At 39.7% G+C, this 17,646-nt stretch overlaps 1 protein-coding gene across 2 annotated transcripts in view; it reads right to left on the bottom strand.

Annotated features, from left to right (window-relative positions):
* YTHDC1 (YTH domain containing 1) overlaps positions 1-17,646 on the bottom strand; it is a 46,069-nt gene that overhangs the window by 24,994 nt on the left and 3,429 nt on the right. For both annotated transcript variants that reach the window (XM_006873760.1, XM_006873761.1), the window contains exons 2-4: positions 3,929-4,030; positions 3,272-3,597; positions 2,737-3,148 (exon numbers count right to left, since the gene is read on the bottom strand). In XM_006873760.1, coding sequence (XP_006873822.1) covers positions 2,737-3,148; positions 3,272-3,597; positions 3,929-4,030 — 840 coding nt within the window. The remainder of the gene's footprint in view (positions 1-2,736; positions 3,149-3,271; positions 3,598-3,928; positions 4,031-17,646) is intronic.

Below are 17,646 nucleotides of genomic sequence, written 5' to 3'. Positions count from 1 at the left end.
CTTATCAACGGAGAAAAGATTGAAGTTGTCAAGGACTTCATTCTTCTTGGATCAACTATCAACACTCGTGGAAGCAGCAGTCAAGAGATCAGACGACATACTGCATTAAGCAAATTTGCTGCACAGGAACTTTTTAGTGTTGAAAAGCAAAGATGTCAGCTTGAAAACTAAGGTGCGCCTGACCCAAGCCACGGTATTTTCAATAATGTCCTATGGATGCGAAAGCTGGACAGCTAATAAAGAAGATCGTAGGAGAATTGATGCCTTTGAATTGTGGTGTTGGAGGAGAATATTAAAAGTACCATCAACTGCCAAAAGAACCAATAGATCTGTTTTGGAAGAAGTGCAGCCACAGTGCTCCTTAGAGGCCAAGATGGCTAAACTTCGTTTCTCATACTTTGGACATATTGTCAGGAGGTAACAGTCGCTAGAGAAGGATATCATGCTTAGGGTAAGATGGAGGGTTGGAGAAAAAGATGAAGACCCCCAACGAGATGGATTGGCCAGGTGGCGGCATTGATGGACTCAAGTGTGGCAGCGGTAGTGAGGTTGGCCCAGGATCAGACATTGTTTCGTTCTACTGTGCATGGGGTCACTATGAATCGGTTCCAACTCGATGGCACCTGACAACAACAACAACAACAACCTAACCAGAGTTCCATGCATTATGAAAATTACTAATTCACAAAAAAAGTCAACAATTCCTTGCATATTAATTACACATCTAAAGCATGTTTCACATGAACCTTTAGTTTGAAAAATAAAGGTTCCAGGTAGTTTAGCTAAAACAATAAATCTCTTGTATTCAGTTTTAATACAAGGTTTTTTAAAAGTACCTTTCAATTTGAAATGTCTTCTCCACAAAATTAAGTACCATTATCTGCTTTTCTAAGGCGTTCGTTCTGGTGGCGTAGTGGTTACAAATCGGGCTGCTAACCTCTAGATCGGCAATTTGAAACTATCAGGTGTTCCAAGGGAGAAAGATGAGGCTTTCTGCTCCTGTAAAGATCTGTAGCCTCGGAAACCCTGTGCAGGGTCACTATGAGTTGGAACTGACTCCATGGTACTTAACAACATCCGCCTTTCTACAAATGGGCATCACCTGGGACGCTTTTAAAAGTACAGACTATCTCAGGCCCTACTTATTAAATGACCCACCCCTCGTTCATTTTTAATTAAAAATGCTAAACATTCAAGTCTGAGAAACCGTTTCTAATACAGACACCAAAAAGATTCCTGTCACAAAATGCTTCCTCTCCTAATAAGTGGTTTCAAACATTATCCACAATAAATGAGCAGGAATTAATTTTACCAATGCCATTTTTGGTCCCTATCCACCATTTTAAGCTTTAAAAAGATATAGCCCATCCATTTGCAAAAAGCATTAAGAGAAAACAGAACTAAAGCTTCCTTCTAGTTTTTACATTAACAATTCATACATTGAACTTTTTTTTAACCGTCTTTAAAGCCATCTGCCAATCCAGGAATTCCAGAGAGCAAAAGGTTCCAAAAATATTTGTTGCCGATGACTAGAACATAGCTGGCCATTTGCTCTATATATCAAGAACATGATTTAGTAATAATGTACTATTATATGGTGGTGGTGGTTGTTATGTGCTGTAGAGTCGGTTCTGACTCACAGTAACCCTGTACAGGGTTTCCGAGGCTGTAAATCTTTACAGGAGCAGAAAGCCTCATTTTTCTCCAGTGGAACAGCTGGTAGTTTTGAACTGCTGACCATGCGGATCACAGCCCGATTCATAACTTCAAAAGGTTTGTGAAAAAATGAATCCTAAAGAAAATGGAATTTTCCCATGGACTTTTTGTAGTGGTGGTGGTATCCCGTGAAGTCGGTTCCGACTCAGCAACCCTGTATGGGATTTCTGAGGCTGCAAATCTTTACAAGAGCAGAAAGCCTCACCTGTATCCCACAGAAGGGCTAGTAGTTTTGAACTGCTGACCATGAGTTAAGCAGCCCAACTAGTAACCACTAGTTACCACAGCACCTTATGGACTTTTTTTTTTTTTTTTTCTGTAGCTCCTCGTGTTTATTTTTAGTACATTTTGCTTATGTGGCAAATCTGACAGCATAAAACAAGAGTACAAGCATCACCATCAGGGACGTTTAAGTACCATAATTTCTCTTTGCTTATATTTCCTAGAACATGTGATATTAAATAATCCAAGATGATTCTTACCCAGTCTCTCCACAAGAATCGTTTATCTTTTGCAACCCATATCCTTACACCCCAGTCCTCTAGCACATGACTCAGGTCACAAAGACACAGAATTAGAAGTTTGTGCTCCAAGAGCAAAAAGAAAGAAGTTGTTTTGATTCTCTTCCCATGTGACAGAAATCTAAAGGCATTTTACTAGGGAAATGTAATACAGAGTAGACAAGTTCCACGTGAATGTACTTCTAATCTATTACTAGTCAACTGATATGAAACTCTAAGAACTTAAAACAATAAAACCTGAAAACAACTCTTTATAAAAAAATAAAGGATCAGACTTGTGCTCATTTATAACACAATTTGCAGTTGGGAAACATCTTCATTAAGATTATTCAAATGTATTTGTAAAGCTCGAAAGCAAATAATTGACTATAGAAGATTATAAGACAAAGGTATTAACAATCCTCCAAACTCCTGAGAGTTTGAAAAATGTAAGCATGCAGTAAAAGAATAAAAATTGTTATAAAACAAAAAAAAAGGACTTTTTGCATATAAATAGTACCTGATCCATCTGTGCCTGAACCAGATCTAACAGATCCATCTGTGAAGGAAACAGATTCAGAATCTGAGTCGCTGGCCTCACTTCGAGTGTCATAATCATTTCCTTCCTCCTTCTGATCTCTTTCATCCTGCTCATATTCTTCTTCTTCTTCTTCTTCCTCCTCCTCCTCCTCTTCCTCCTCGTCTCCATCTTCATCCACCTCATCATCTTCCTCTGCGTCTTCTTCTACCTCTTCATCCTCCTCCACATCTTCTTCCACTCCTTCCTCCTCATTCTCGGTGTTGTTGCCTTGCTCATCAGAAGAACCACTGCTGCCAGTCTCATGGTCGGAGCCATACTCTTCAGAGTTCACTTCTTCCTTAGAAGATTGGCTGGATCTGCTCGCACGTCTATCCACATCAAGACCAATTCTCTGATGTTTAAAGAAAAAGGCAATCAGCAGTCATATAACAGACAAGGTCAAGGTGAATAAATAGTTCTAAAAGCCTCAAAAAGAAATGCTTTTCTGTTTTATATGTGCAATAACATTTACTACCTCAGAATCATCTGGTGTAGGGGATTTGGCCCTCCTTTCAGGATCCCTTTTCCGGAGACAAGTCTTTTCAGGTTGACTCTTGTAAGCATCTCTAGAGGCACTGCTTGACAAACGGATCTTGCGATCATCTAGACGTTTGTTTCTTTCAGATCTTTGATATTCCTCATTTTTGTACTCTGTAAGTGACTTTCCTTTAGTACTAACTATTCTTTTGTTGTTGCTAACAGATGAGCTCAGTGGCTTTGAAATCAATTGTCGTGAATGAACAGAAGGCTTTTGTCGTTTGGTGTCAGTAGATTCCATTCGGTCACTTTTTCTTTTTGATCCTTAAAAAAACAATTTAATGACACATGAAAATGTTTCTGATATTCTAGTTTCTAACAGTGATTAACATATAATATACATCAGAGAAAAAATATTTCTTTAAAATATCTTCTGAACTATCTGTATTTCAAAGTTAATCTAAACAAAACACAGCTTTCAAATAAATGAAGCTCATATATTTGAGAAGTTTCATATGAACTAGGGTAGCTTGTTATGACATCCTTTTGATGTGAACTACCTCAAGAAACAAATACAAAAGCCATTTTCTTCAGAAATTATATCTCTTCTATTTTCACTGTTATTATTTAGCAAAATAACAGAAACTTTACATACCCTTTTTCTCATTTTTATCTTGTTCACTTTCTGGGTTATACAGCTCATCATCCTGCTCTGGTACTTCAGTCAGAATATCATCGAGAACATTAAGCTCTCCATCTGGAAAAAAAAAATTTAATCAGGGAAACATCAGAATACCATTAAGCATTTTGCTGTCCAAATGTGTCACTGTAGGATAAAGCACTTAACCGCAAGGCTGGTTTGAACCACAAGGTCAGCAGTTCAAGCGCACCAGCCGCTCCTTAGAAACTGTCTATACAAATTCTCTAAGAGTTGCAACCAATCCAACAGCACTTTTTAAGCATTTATTTTTACACACTTACTACACAGAAGCCATGGCGTATAAAAACCTGACCTCCAAGGAGCTTGTTATTTAGATCATAAAAACAGTAATACAAAATAGCACAAAAGAAACTGGCACACTCTTTCATCTAATTACGAGGAAATTATCAGGTACACCCAAACTAAGGGTCCAAACCATAAATTCTCCTGAAGCACCAATGTTGTAAAATATAAACACTGAGGAACTATTCCAGATTAAAGTTGTGCACCGTTGTGTACATGCTGTATTGCATAGAGTCGTTTTGACTTATAGCAACCCTATATAGGGTTTCAGGAGTGGCTAGTGCAGTCAGCAGTGTACAACCCCACATCAGGACTCCAAATTAAAGTATGCTTAGGAGTCCTGGTGTGGCGCTGTGGTCTAATGCATCAGATTGCAAAGTGAGCTGAACTGCAAGGTTGGTCTCCTTGGAAACCCTATACAGGGTCGCTATGGGTCGGAATCGACTTGACGGCACTTCACAACAACAGAGATAATTTTGAGGGGAAAAGTGCAAATGTATGTGTTACACAACCAAAAACATTTGGAGGTCACTGGGTATGGGTCTAATTAGTCAGGTGGGATTTAGATCTGTAACTATGACCCATAATCAATTATAAGTGCATTTCCACACAGACACAATGTAAGAAAAGCCGAGAGTTTTCACCAGTTCTAAAAAGGACTTACAACAAAATTAACTCATGTAGACAAACATTCTTGAAAGAGGGGTATTTAGATACAAAAGGAAAAAGGGCGGCTCAACAGACGAGTCAAAGAAAGTCACTATTTCAAGAAAAAAATTACATTTCATTATTAACATGCTATAAAGTTCCACCATGAAAAGGAAAATAGGAGCCTGTGTTTGAATAGACAAGTCATAAAAGTTGAATGCAGCAAAGACAATATTCTCAATAGAATAAAAACTACAAAAATACAAAGTTGTCTAAGGAAGAAAACTGAAAGAAAATTTTAAAAAGATATACAACTGATGGAGGTTAGACAGAGAAAGAAAGGCAAGAAACATTAACAACAACAACAAAAAAAATCCTTGAGAGGAATTATTATTTTCCCAAGATATGGAAACTTGTGCAGATCAGATCCCAAAGGGAAAAAAATCAGTGACCAAAAGAAGCAAACAAGACTAAAACATTTAGAAACGGACCCAAGTTATTTAGTCCTATACAGGGTCACTGTGAGTCAAATCTGACTCCATGACACTTAATAACAACAAATACGAACATTACGTATGTTTGGAATGGGGTATCACAAATTTGTTGTACAGCAAGAATGCTTATCTGTACTTTTCTAAAATAAATCTGTATTATTGGGGTTCATGTTGTTGTTGTTAAGTGCGGTTCATTTGGTTCTGACTCATAGAAACCCTATAAAGGGTTTTCGAGAATTGACTGCTGAGCTTGAACCACAAACCTTGTGGTTTAAATTGACTTTGTAATCCAGCTCATTAACCCACAGCACCACACAAGGACTACTCCATTGGGGTGTGCAGTACCTTGAATTTACCTGACAGGACTTTTCTATCCTATGTCTTAATTCCCATCAAGTGACTGGGTGGGGCCACGCAAATAAGGTGTACAGGACTTTAAAGCTGGGATTGATTAATTTTTCCACCCAGCCATGTTTAAAAAGAGCCATCTCAAAAGCAGAAACAGAATGTCACAGGACCATCAAAAAGGAAGAACGCTGAGTGAAGTGTGAGGACCCCTAACTAGAAAAACAGTGACAGCAGAGGCAGATACAGGGAGAGAAAAAGCAGCTATAGGGTCTAGGTCCAGGAACTACATAAAGCTGAGCACTGGGTTGCCAAGTATTCTTTGGGGATTCACAGAATGGCTAAAAAAATTTTGTGACACTAAAAAACTTTGTGACACCTGCCCAAGCAGGGCAAAGCCCCAAGTCTAAGAAGGTGAAGACAAGAGTGAGGTATGTCTGCCACCTAACAGAGAAGAGACATTCCTGATTGGAGAATTGCTGCATGCTGAATTGTTTTTCTGATCCTGAATTTTACCCTGTTTTCTTCCATACTAATAAACTCCATAATCATAAGTATTGTTACAAGTTCTGTATGGCCACTGCAATGGATTATTGAACTCAAATTTAAAGGAGACAGTGCTGTGGGAGGAATGTCTGGTGTCAGAATAAAGAAGGTTGTAGGGTGTAAGCATGTATGACCTCTGCTTCATAAGAATCATTCTAATTCTGAGATTTGATTTTCCTTCTCCTTTGTGAAGCAAAAGAATTCAGATATAGCCTCCGCACTGTTTTTGCAGCGTGCTTTTTAATCTATTTATTTATTTTAATGTTACTTAAAATAAAGAGAGGCCTATGTGCCATGCATAGGGTTACCAAGGCTGTAAATCTTTATGGATAGAGCAGAAAGCCTCATCTTTCTCCTGGTATGACCTGCTGACCATGAGGTTAACAACCCAACCCGTAACCACTGCACTACCAGATATGCCAAACAAAAACAAGGCCACTTTCATTCTCTGAACTCCTATTTTCAACTATGGATGAAATTCAAGATCTGAATGGGACTCCTGTGTGGTGCTGTAGGATAAAGCCCTGGACCGCGCTAGGTCAGTTTGAATCACACAGTCAACGGCTCAAACCAACCTTGAGGTCTAGCGCTTATCCTATGGCACCATACCACACCAGGACTACATCATATGTTGTTAGGTGCCACTGAGTCGATACCGACTCATAGCGACCCTATGCATAGCACAACAAAACACTGCCCAATCCTGGGCCAACCTCACTACTGTTGCCATGCTTAAGTCCATTGATGCTGCCACTTGGCCAATACACCTTGCTGGGGGTTTTCCTCTTTTTCTCTGACCCTCCATCTTACCAAACATATCATTCTTCAGCGACTGCTCCCTCCTGATAGTATATCCTAAGTATGAGACGAAGTTTGGCTATCTTGGCCTCCAAAGAGTACTCTGGCTACACTTCTTCCAAAATGGATCTATTGGTTCTTTTGGCAGCCAATGGCATTTTCAATATTCTCCTCCAACACCATAACTCAAAGGCATCAATTCTTCTACAGTTTTCTTTATTCACTGTCCAGCTTTTGAATACATATGAGGTTATTGAAAATACCATGGCTTGTGAGGCACACCTTAGTCCTCAAGCTGACATCTTTGCTCTTCAACACTTTAAAAAGGTCTTGTGCAGCAGGTTTGCCTAATGCAATACATCGTTTGATTTCTTGACTGCTGCTTCAGTGAGTGTTGATAGCTGATCCAAGAAGAATGAAGTCCTTGACAACTGGTCCAGTGGTGAACATTTGTTTTCTTTACATTGAAATACATAGTTTGATGGAGAAATTCAAGTCTTGCAGATGTTTAACAATTCCTTCTGTCTAAGTTTTCTACTCAGTAAATAAGGGGGTCTAACAGATCTTGGAAGTCCTGGTACAGCACTGTGGGATACGCACTGGACTGCTAACATCAAGATCAGCAGTTCAAAAACACCAGTTACTTCTGGGAAACTCTATATAAGGTCGCAATGAATCGGAAATTGACCAGACAACACTCAACAATGATAGATCTTGACAATCACATATAATATTTGGGGGAGTGAGGGGAGTCAAATTTAAGCACATCATACTAAACAGGCACTTAAGTAAATACTGACCTAGACAATTTTTTTTTTTTTTTCATGAAATTGCTGTTTCTGTATTAAAAATATCACCCTAAATACCATGCCATAGGCTCCCCTACTTAGGCTTCTTGAGAAACTACATACTGGCCCTTTCTGCTTTGCTAACCTTCAGGTTAAAAGGACTCTTGGTTCAAACCCATTCCTTCGAATTCACCGTTCATCACTTCTGATCTGGAGACTTAGTGCTGCTCTAGACCTGAAAAGAGAACAGACTCCAGCGGGAATGAGAGGGCCCTTACCAGGTGTGGTTGACCAATGAGACAGCTGTTCAGACAGTGGAAAAGGAGTGGACTTATTGTACTCAAGTAGCGTAGTGGTTACGAATTGGGCTGTGAACCTTTAAGTCAGCAGTTTGAAACTACCAGCCGCTTCGCGGGAGAAAGGTGAAGCTTTCTACTACCGCCAAGATTTACAGCCTTGGAAACCCTGTATAGGGTCGCTAAGGGTCGGAATCGACTCTATGGCACTTAACAACAACAACAAAGGGACTGGTGAGGGTGAAGCAGGAGGCTCCCTAAGGGAAAAGTAGTTACTGGTGGGAAGCAGATCCCTTGCCCAGAGAGCTCCTCAAAGTGACCTTGACAAGAGTTGTCAGTTTTCCCTGGTCCCGCCCGCTCTCAGGGGTCTAAAGAATTAGTCCCAAGTCGCCACGTCTCGTAGACCTGGTAGAACTGGGGCCATAGATTAAGTCAAAACGAAGAATACAGTTCAAAGACAAGCAGGTCTGTCTCCAAAGTGGAGAAGACCCTTTGGAACTGAGGTGCACTGGGGCTTATAAAGGTTATAAGCCTTTATAAGTGTCTTCTTAAGAGTGGGCTAATACATATTGATTAGGAGGAGCAGTATGTTAAATATTTATCAATTTTTAATACAACAGCGCAGGCTTATTGGAAATGGGAGTGCTTTCTTCATGGGTTGTGTGTGCCTGTGGCCAACTGCTTCTATTATTAGGGTTTCAGGTCTTGGTATCTTTTTGTCTCCAAGCTGTTCTTTTCAGTGTTACTATTCTTGTTGGACTAGAGATGTCCTTCCCCCTTCCTTAATCCTTGTTTAAGTAGGAGGGGTACTCAAGGTAAAGGGGGGGGGGGGGAGATGAAACCAGAGTAAGAGGGGCCTAGGACCCAGGGGTTCTAACCTGTCCCTGACAAAATGGTGTGGATTTGGAAGCTAATATGGCTAGAATGTATTATTACCATGGAAGAAGTACAAAGGGCTTTTGCCTAGGACCAGCCAATAATAGTGATAGTAAATATAACTATGGCATCTTTCCCTCAAACCATCAAATTAGGTGTTTGACAAGTTTTAGCCTGTGGGAAATTGGAGGACCCAGTGCTTATCTCAATTATGGCGAGCCAAGAGTAGCAATCCGGATCTATGGAATGGGTGCCTACATACCTAGATGGAACCCTGTGAGTCCATTTGTTTTCCAAATCATCACTTTCCAGAATTCAGCACCAAACCCAGGCCTTTTTCCTGTTATTCTCCCTAAGTAAATCTTTAAAAATACCCTGAAAGAGTAGACGTGATTGAGGTAAAAGACCTAAGACAAAAATTAAAAGAAGTAGAAACATATTCTAGGAGTGTGAACACAGGGTAGAATGGATTAAAAGTCACTGTCATGTTTGTGCAGCTGATAAACCACAGGCACAAGTAATTCCCTTTTCTCCTGGTCAGGCTTCAGACATGTACTGCAGGTTGGCTCTGTAGTGAGACAAGGACGCTTGGGGAAATGAAACTTGTAAAGGCTTGTCAAAGACATTTCCTTCATTCTCCATAGGGATGCTGAACCACTCTTCCTGTCTTTAAGGCAGGGAGCAGAGTTCAGAGCCCGTAGCAGAGTTGACAACTTACATCCACATCCAAAATGTCACCAGTGAACCTAGCAGTGTCCTATTTGGCCCTCAGAGTATTTGTGGAAAAGGGAATGTCCAAGCTCTGCTGCCATTCGATTGGACCGGGACATGTGCAGTGGTCCAGCTGGCAATTCCCTTCACCCTGGTGTTCCATAAGAAACTTGAGCAACATGAGAAATCTCGAGCCCAGAGATCTCTCCCTGTACCTCTTGATCCATAGGTTCATAAATGACACCAGAGATGCCCTACAAGGGGTAGCTAGACAGTCATGCCACTAGCCAGATGGCTTGGGAAACAGAAGGGCACTAGACATGATGCTAGCCGAAAAGGGAGGTGTATGTGTAATACTGGGCGCTAAGTGTGGTATCCCTAACAACACAGCTGGTGATGGAACTATCACAAAAGTCCTGCCAAAATTAAGCCTCATAGCTAATGAATGGGCTGAAAATGCTGGAATCAACTGACTGGTTGAATAGTTGGAATTTAAACAGATGTTCTGTCATGCCCTAAGTTGGAAGACTAGTGCAGATTCGGAGGAAACCAGCATTTGGCGCTGTGAGTGGTATTCATTGCAATGGGTCCAGACCTAAAAAAAAAAAAAATTGTGAGGTTTTGTGCTAGAAAGAACAAAGGGGATTCAGCTGAAAGGAGAGCAGCTTCTAAGGCTAGGGCTTACTAGAATCCACCTGGTATGAGGCCCAAGGCCATAAGCATGTGAATGGAGTTAGTCCAGGGTGGAAGAACTTAAGTGTTTCAAAAGGTTAATATGTTTGATTACCTTATGGATATTGGCTTCTCCTGCTTATTATTGTAAAATGTATAATAGGAATACTGGGAATTATGATTATGGAAAAGTTTGTAAGCTGGCCTTTGGCCTACACTTGAATGGATTCATTAGAACTTTAAGGCAGTATCTTGAGCCAGAACTTGAGTTGACATATTTGCATTTGAAAAGATATGCAAGCCCACCCAGAACTGTTGAAGATTTGTGAGTTATAAAAATAGGCAGTTTGGATTCAGAGGCTTCTAGTTAGGCAAGTAAAGTAGTCCCATCAAAGAAAACCCCTTTCTGGGACTGGAAGTTGAAGGGAACCAGCCAGCAATATGTTTGCTGATGCACCACTGACCTTGAGATGAAATAAGAGGCAAAGCTGATTGTTTGGAAGTTCAGAGAGGTATGTGTGAACTCCCAAGTTCGCAGTTGGTACTCACTTTACCTAGCTTGAATGGCTAGGGTTGTTGAGGCGACTAGAGCCTGACCAGATGAATATGAAGATGTTTAATACTCTGAGCAAGCATCAGCTGCTACAATTGGATGCACTGGACTGTTACTTATGGATGCAGTTCCTAAAAATTCCTATCAGAATGAAAGTCGCTTCATATCGAGGTACAGACATGTCTTCTCAGTGTACTGGATTGGTAGTATGGGCAATTTAGACATTACTATTCTGGTGTGGCGCTGTGGGTTAAGGCACCAGACTACAAACCTTTTGAACAGCAAGGCTGGCAGTTCAAGCTCACCAGATGCTGATCGGAAATCATATACAGGGGTCGCCATGGGTTGGAGTTGACTCAACAGCACTTGACAACAACAACTGCTTTAAGTGACTGCCTTGACACATTTTTCATGGGTGTGCTTGGTTTTAGAATGAGGGGTGAAGGGAAAATCCCCACTGACTAGTTTTGCTGTTTTCCAGATGTGTCTCGTGAAAGGGGGTACAGAATAATGCTGATGAGATTATATTATTTCTATTGTAATATTAGTTGTAATGGTCAGAACTGTAATTGTAGAAGATATGTAACTAAAAGGAGGGAGTAGTTATTTTTCATTTCAGGAATGGACAATCCCAGGACATCAAGAAAGAAGGGCATGAGTGGAACTTGGGATCCCTGCCTGAAGAAGCAGCAACAGCAGAGATGGTGGCAGAAGTGGTGACATAGAGCAGCTATGGACTCCAGGCCCATGGACTGAATGAGGCTGTGTACCTATGTGTTGGAGATTGGCTTTTAGACATTTATATGTGTATAAAGTATTTATGATTTGTTCAATATAGGCATAATAAGCTGTACTCTTAGAGACACTGAAAAATGACACACTTTATAAAAAAAGAGCCAACTGATACTAAATAGATTTGATAAAGACCAATGTGTGTAAAGAGCAAAGAGGAGAATTCCTGAGAAATAGCTGTTGGGGTGATCCATCTTCAGAATCAAGGATATCTTGGGGGTAGCAGGCTGGCTTGACAAAAAGGAACTATGAGAAGAAGAGACTAGTTTGACCTACTAGATAGACTCTTTAAAAAATACACCCATCAAGGAAGTAGGGGAAGTTCATGGGGAGGGGGTGAAACTAACTTTAAATGAGAATGCTCCCTGTAGGGACTAGTAGGCACCAGTCAGGCAAGATTATAAACTCCAAAGTACCCAGAGTAAAGGAGAAATGGAGGAGGGGCTTTTTCTGAGTTAGGTTAATAAAACTCTTTGTCAAATGGTCATATGCCCTTGTCTAAGGGGCAGGGCACAAGATTTTGTCCAGCTTGTCATGATCCACACAATCTAAAGCCTTTGCATAGTCAATAAAGCACAGGTAAACATCTTTCTTATATTCTCTGCTTTCAGCCAAGATCCACTGGACACCAACAATGATATCCCTCGTTACACGGCCTCTTCTGAATCTGGCTTGAACCTCTGAAAGTTCTCTGTCAATGTATGCTTGCAGCCATTTCTGTATTACATTTAGTAAAACTTTACTCGCATGGTATATCAAAGACATTGTCTGATGATTTCCACATTCTGTTGGGTCACTTGTCTTTGGAATGGGCACAAATAAGGATCTTTTCTAATCAGTTGGCCAGATAGTTGTCTTCCAAATTTCTCTGCATAGATGAGTGAGTGCCTCTTGAAAAAGATTTCAATTTTTATTCCATCAATTCTTGGTGCCTTGTTCTTTGACATCCACTAATTGCAAAGATATATTTAAGCAAGTTTTGCTTGGAATAAACGCATGCAGGTTAAGAGGAAGGGGGCTTCAAAGTCTGTCAACAAATGAATTAAGAGACAATGGAATTTTCCACAAACTTCCTGCAATATGAACTGGGATCCTAGGAGCAATACTTTTAGGTTTACCCTCACCTATGTGGTACTTTGTGAGAACAGGAACTCTAAAGGGGATAATACTAAAACTCAACTAGTGAATTACTGCCCTGACAAGATTCCTGGTGTGGCACTATAGGGTAAGCACAAGACTGCTAACCAGAAGTTGGTGGTTCAAACCCACCAGCTGCTCCTCTGAAATTGGTGTGTGCTAATGCGCTGGTCTGAAAAGTCAGTTTGAACCGCAAGGTCGGCAATTCAAACTTACGAACTGCTCCTCGGAAACCCTATACAACAGGATCACTATGGGTCAGAACAGACTGGCTGGCACTTGACAACAACAACATGTAGGATCGCTATGAGTCAGAACTGACTGGATAGCCCTTACCAACTTCCTTGACAAAATTTAATCTAGTCTTATCAGAAAAACAAAAAGGAATCCTCAATCCAGATTCCCATCCCCCAGCTTTTAAATGTCACCTCAGTTTAAAAACACAAAAAGCAGAAAAGTTAAGGAAATTCAATACCCTGCAAATGCTTTGATTCATACTAACTTTATTTGTACATTATTAGTATGACTAGTGTAAGCTAAGGAGCTCTGGTAGCGTAGCAGTTACAAATCAGGCGGCAAAGTGCAAGGTCAGCAATTTGAAACTTATCAGCTGTTTCGTGGGAGAAAGATGAAGCGTTCTGCTCCTGTTAAGATTTACAGGCTCGGAAACCCTGTACAGGGTCACTATGAATAGGAACGGACTCCTTGGCACACAGCCACCACCACCAGTGTAAGCTAGCACAACAATCTTATTGTTGAACCCTGGTTTACTGCTATATGATAATCAATGGACTTATTAAATTCAAGGTCAATATAGTTCAAACCCACCAGTTGCTCTTGAAACTCTATACAGGGTTTCTAAAACTGTTAGCCAACTTAGTTTTGAAGTAAAGGTATAGATTCCCAAAAACACAGGAGGCACAACAGGGAAATAAAAAAGAATAATTGTTTTCAAAGAAGTAACAAAGCTAATTTTTGTTGTTTTACTGGGAATATTTGTTTTAAGTATCATGGGAACTTAAAAATTCAAATGGCTTTCAAAATAATTCAACCTTAAAGTTATGTATATCACAAGAGTTCCATATTGAATTTGAAGCCCACAAAATTTAAGTGACTTGACAGAAATCTTACAATTTGGTACTTTCCCTACTATTCCAGAAACATATCCCTGAAGTTCTAGGCCCGGGAAGGCTGACAACCCAAAAATATCAGTATAAAAATTAACCTTTATCTGGGACACAGTGCTTTTTTAAAAAATTATTCCAAGAGCTTCTAGGTCAAAAGATACAAAGTGCTGCTGTTTATCTTTGGAGTTCAGCAGCAGACTAAGTCCTTGAGTATTTAAGGAAACAGAACCTGGAGGTTAAATTTTGTTTTCCAACACAAGGACCACAGTATATTATATTTTCAAAATTCATTAAGTATAATTTTAGTGGGGTCTGGCACTGGCACAAAATTTTCTGAAACCTCTCTCTCCTCTTTAATTTTGCAAACCACTCAGTTGCTTTTCTGTCATTCAAAATTGTCATCCCTCTAAATAAAGTTCAGAGACTTGGATTTCTTATCCCATCCAAATTTCCTGTCTTACAAATTTCATACAATCAAGTTCTAAGAATTTCAAATTGTCTACCATACATCTATTTTTAACATAAATTTTAGCTTTTATAATAAAGACGATAAAACAAATACAGTGGAATCTCAATTACAAACAGACATACTCTTGTTTTATACAGCACCAACTATAAAATGGACTAGGAAAGTCAATTTTATCCTAATAACTTAGCGAGGGCTACAGTATGTACATATATGTGTGTGTACATAGACATGTAAAACTTAAAATGAGAGGCTATGGATTTTGAATATATTTCTAATACAGAAAAATCTCACTTAACACATCATCTTTTATGAATAAATTAATGAAGTTCAACAGTGAAGTAAATAAATCACTTATTCAAAGTACTATAGCACAACTAGTACACACCAGAAGGAGCTCTGGTAGCGTAGTGGTTACGAATCGGGCTGCAAACCGCAAGGTCAACAGTTCGAAACTACCAGCTGCTCCGCGGGAGAAAGATGAGGCTTTCTGCTCCCGTAAAGATTTACAGCCTCGGAAACCCTGTTCAGGGTCGCTATGGGTCGGAACCGACTCGATGGCACTTAACAACAGTACACACCAGAAACTTGGTAACCAAAACAAGACATATTCCTCCTGGCCCTCACGGAACTTCCAGTCTGGTAATGTAGAAAATGTGCTATTTCTGGTAATTCATTATACATATTTTGGGAGGATTAAACTTAGATTAATTTCTTCAAGGAAAAAACCTGGTATTAGTTTAAAACTAAAATAAGGCGTCTATTACATTAGAAGAAGTCCTGGTGTGGTGCTGTGGGCTAATGTGTCAGACAGCAAAGTCGTTTGAACTGCAAGGTTGGTGGTTCATGCTCACTTTGGAAACCCTATACAGGGTTGCTATGGGTTGGAATCATCTTGACGCCACTTCAGAACAACAATTACATTAGAAAAGAGGGAACTTCAAAAATTGTGGAAAAATTCCATTATCTTTTAATTTTATTTGTCAACAAACTTTTAGGAGCCCCCTTCATATTTACTTATCTAGAAAAAAATGGATTTAACATTAGTTAATGCCACCATCCCAGTATTTCAAATCCACACTTGTACAAATACAGGAATCAGCAGAATTATATAGGCTTCAGCTTCTTATAAAGCTTATGGTTATTATATATATTTATGTGTGTGTGTATTAGTTTATTACCGTTAATATTTAAAGCCCAATAACCAAAGGAATCTATGACCCAGTCTTTCAACTGTTTCGTGAGCAAAATAAGAGCACATTTCTCCAACTTAATCTCAGTTACCTATCAAGATCTTACTCCATTTATGCAATTATTTATAAGGGATCTAAAGGTTTGTATTTTCTAATAGTTCATGAAATATAACTGATGACAATGAAATTAATTAGCTTCCCAACACGGCTTCAAACCAGTTAATTCCGGTTCTACCACCTGCTAACAGTTTCTTATCCACCCAGATATACCGAATTAAAACTTACATCTTTTTGCAAGTTCTACTCTCTATTAAGGAGTCCTGGTGTAGCGTTGTGGGTTGATGTGGCAGACTGCAAAGCCATTTAAACTACAACAAGGTCAGTGGTTCAAGCTCACAAGTCGCTCCTTAGAAACCCTATACAGGGTCGCTATGGGTCCGAACCGACTAGACGACAATTAACAATAACAACTCTCTATTAAGGATCTATTAAGAATCACCACAAGATCTTGTTAAAATGCAAATTCTGATTCAGTATATCTGGGGTGGAATGTAACTTCAGGAGGGGTCAAAACTGAAAGAGTCTGTTCAAAAACTTGCTTCCCATTATTCCTCATTCCAGTATAAAGGAAGTATCGACTTAAAATTCTGATTATAATTCTTTGTTGTGTGATACTGATCAAATAGATGAGAGGCTCTGTGTAAAGGTGTTTTATCCAGAATTCTTCCCATTCTAAATTTAAATTAAAAATCACAGAAGTAATTTATCCTAATTATTACTAATAGCAGATATTATCATTACCAATAATGGTTTAAGTCTGTACATCTGACAGAAAATGAAATCTTGACCAATAGTGAGTTGTACTCATTTTGTATTTGGTTCACCCACTCCCATACACACACAGAGTTCACAATTGTATTCGGACACATCAAATGTTGACTGAATTAATTCTTACTAAAATCATCTACTTTAATAATCGATTCTCCTACTAATTAACAACGGACTGCTGGTGTGGCACTGTAGAATCAGCACTGGACTGCGAACCCCAAGGCCAGCAGTTCAAACCCACCAGAAGCTCCTCGTACAGGGTCGCTATGAGTCTGAACTAACTCAAAGGCACCTAACACCACTAACAAAACTAATTAAGAGCAGTTACCTTTACTAACTAATACCATACAATCCTATGTATGCGGTACTTTCTAGTTTTCAAATTTCTCCAAAAAAAGGCAGGGTAGGGATTTTAAAAGATACATGAATAAACTGTTTTAAGATAGGGATACTACCATAATCATACTTCTACCCACTTCACTCCTCAGGCACCTACTGTTGTCAGTGCTGGTGAGTCAGTTCCAACCCACAGCAACCCTACACACACCTATTGTTGTTGTTAAGTGCCATCTAGTCAGTTCTGACCCATAACTACCCTGTATAGGATTACTGAAGGAACAGCTGCTGAGCTTGAACTTGCCCACCTTGTGGTTCAAACTGACTTTGTAGTCCAGTACTTAACCCACAAGGAGTTCTGGTAGTGTAGTGGTTAGGAGGCGGGCTGTTAATCGTAGAGTCAGCAGTTCGAAACTACCAGTGGTTTCTCAGGAGAAAGACGGGGTTGTCTGCTCCTGTGAAGATTTACAGCCTCGGAAACCCAATTCAGGTTGCTGTGAGTTAGAACCGACTCCACAACACATAACCACCACCACATTAACGCACAGCACCACACCAGGACTCCTTACATACACCTGTTATTGTTGTTGTTGCTGTTGTTAAGTGCCGTCGAGTCGGTTCCAACCCATAGCAACCCTGTATAGGGTTTCCAAGGAGTAAGCTGAACAGCTTGACTTTGAGGGTCGTAGCCAGACTTGAAACCACCACGATACAAGAGCTCCTAATTACACATACATATGTATCTATATGTATATATATTATAT

This window comes from Chrysochloris asiatica, unplaced genomic scaffold (genome assembly GCF_000296735.1).
Source record: "Chrysochloris asiatica unplaced genomic scaffold, ChrAsi1.0 scaffold00254, whole genome shotgun sequence".
NCBI classification, from domain to species: domain Eukaryota; kingdom Metazoa; phylum Chordata; class Mammalia; order Afrosoricida; family Chrysochloridae; genus Chrysochloris; species Chrysochloris asiatica.
This window is presented reverse-complemented; position numbering and strand designations above follow the sequence as displayed.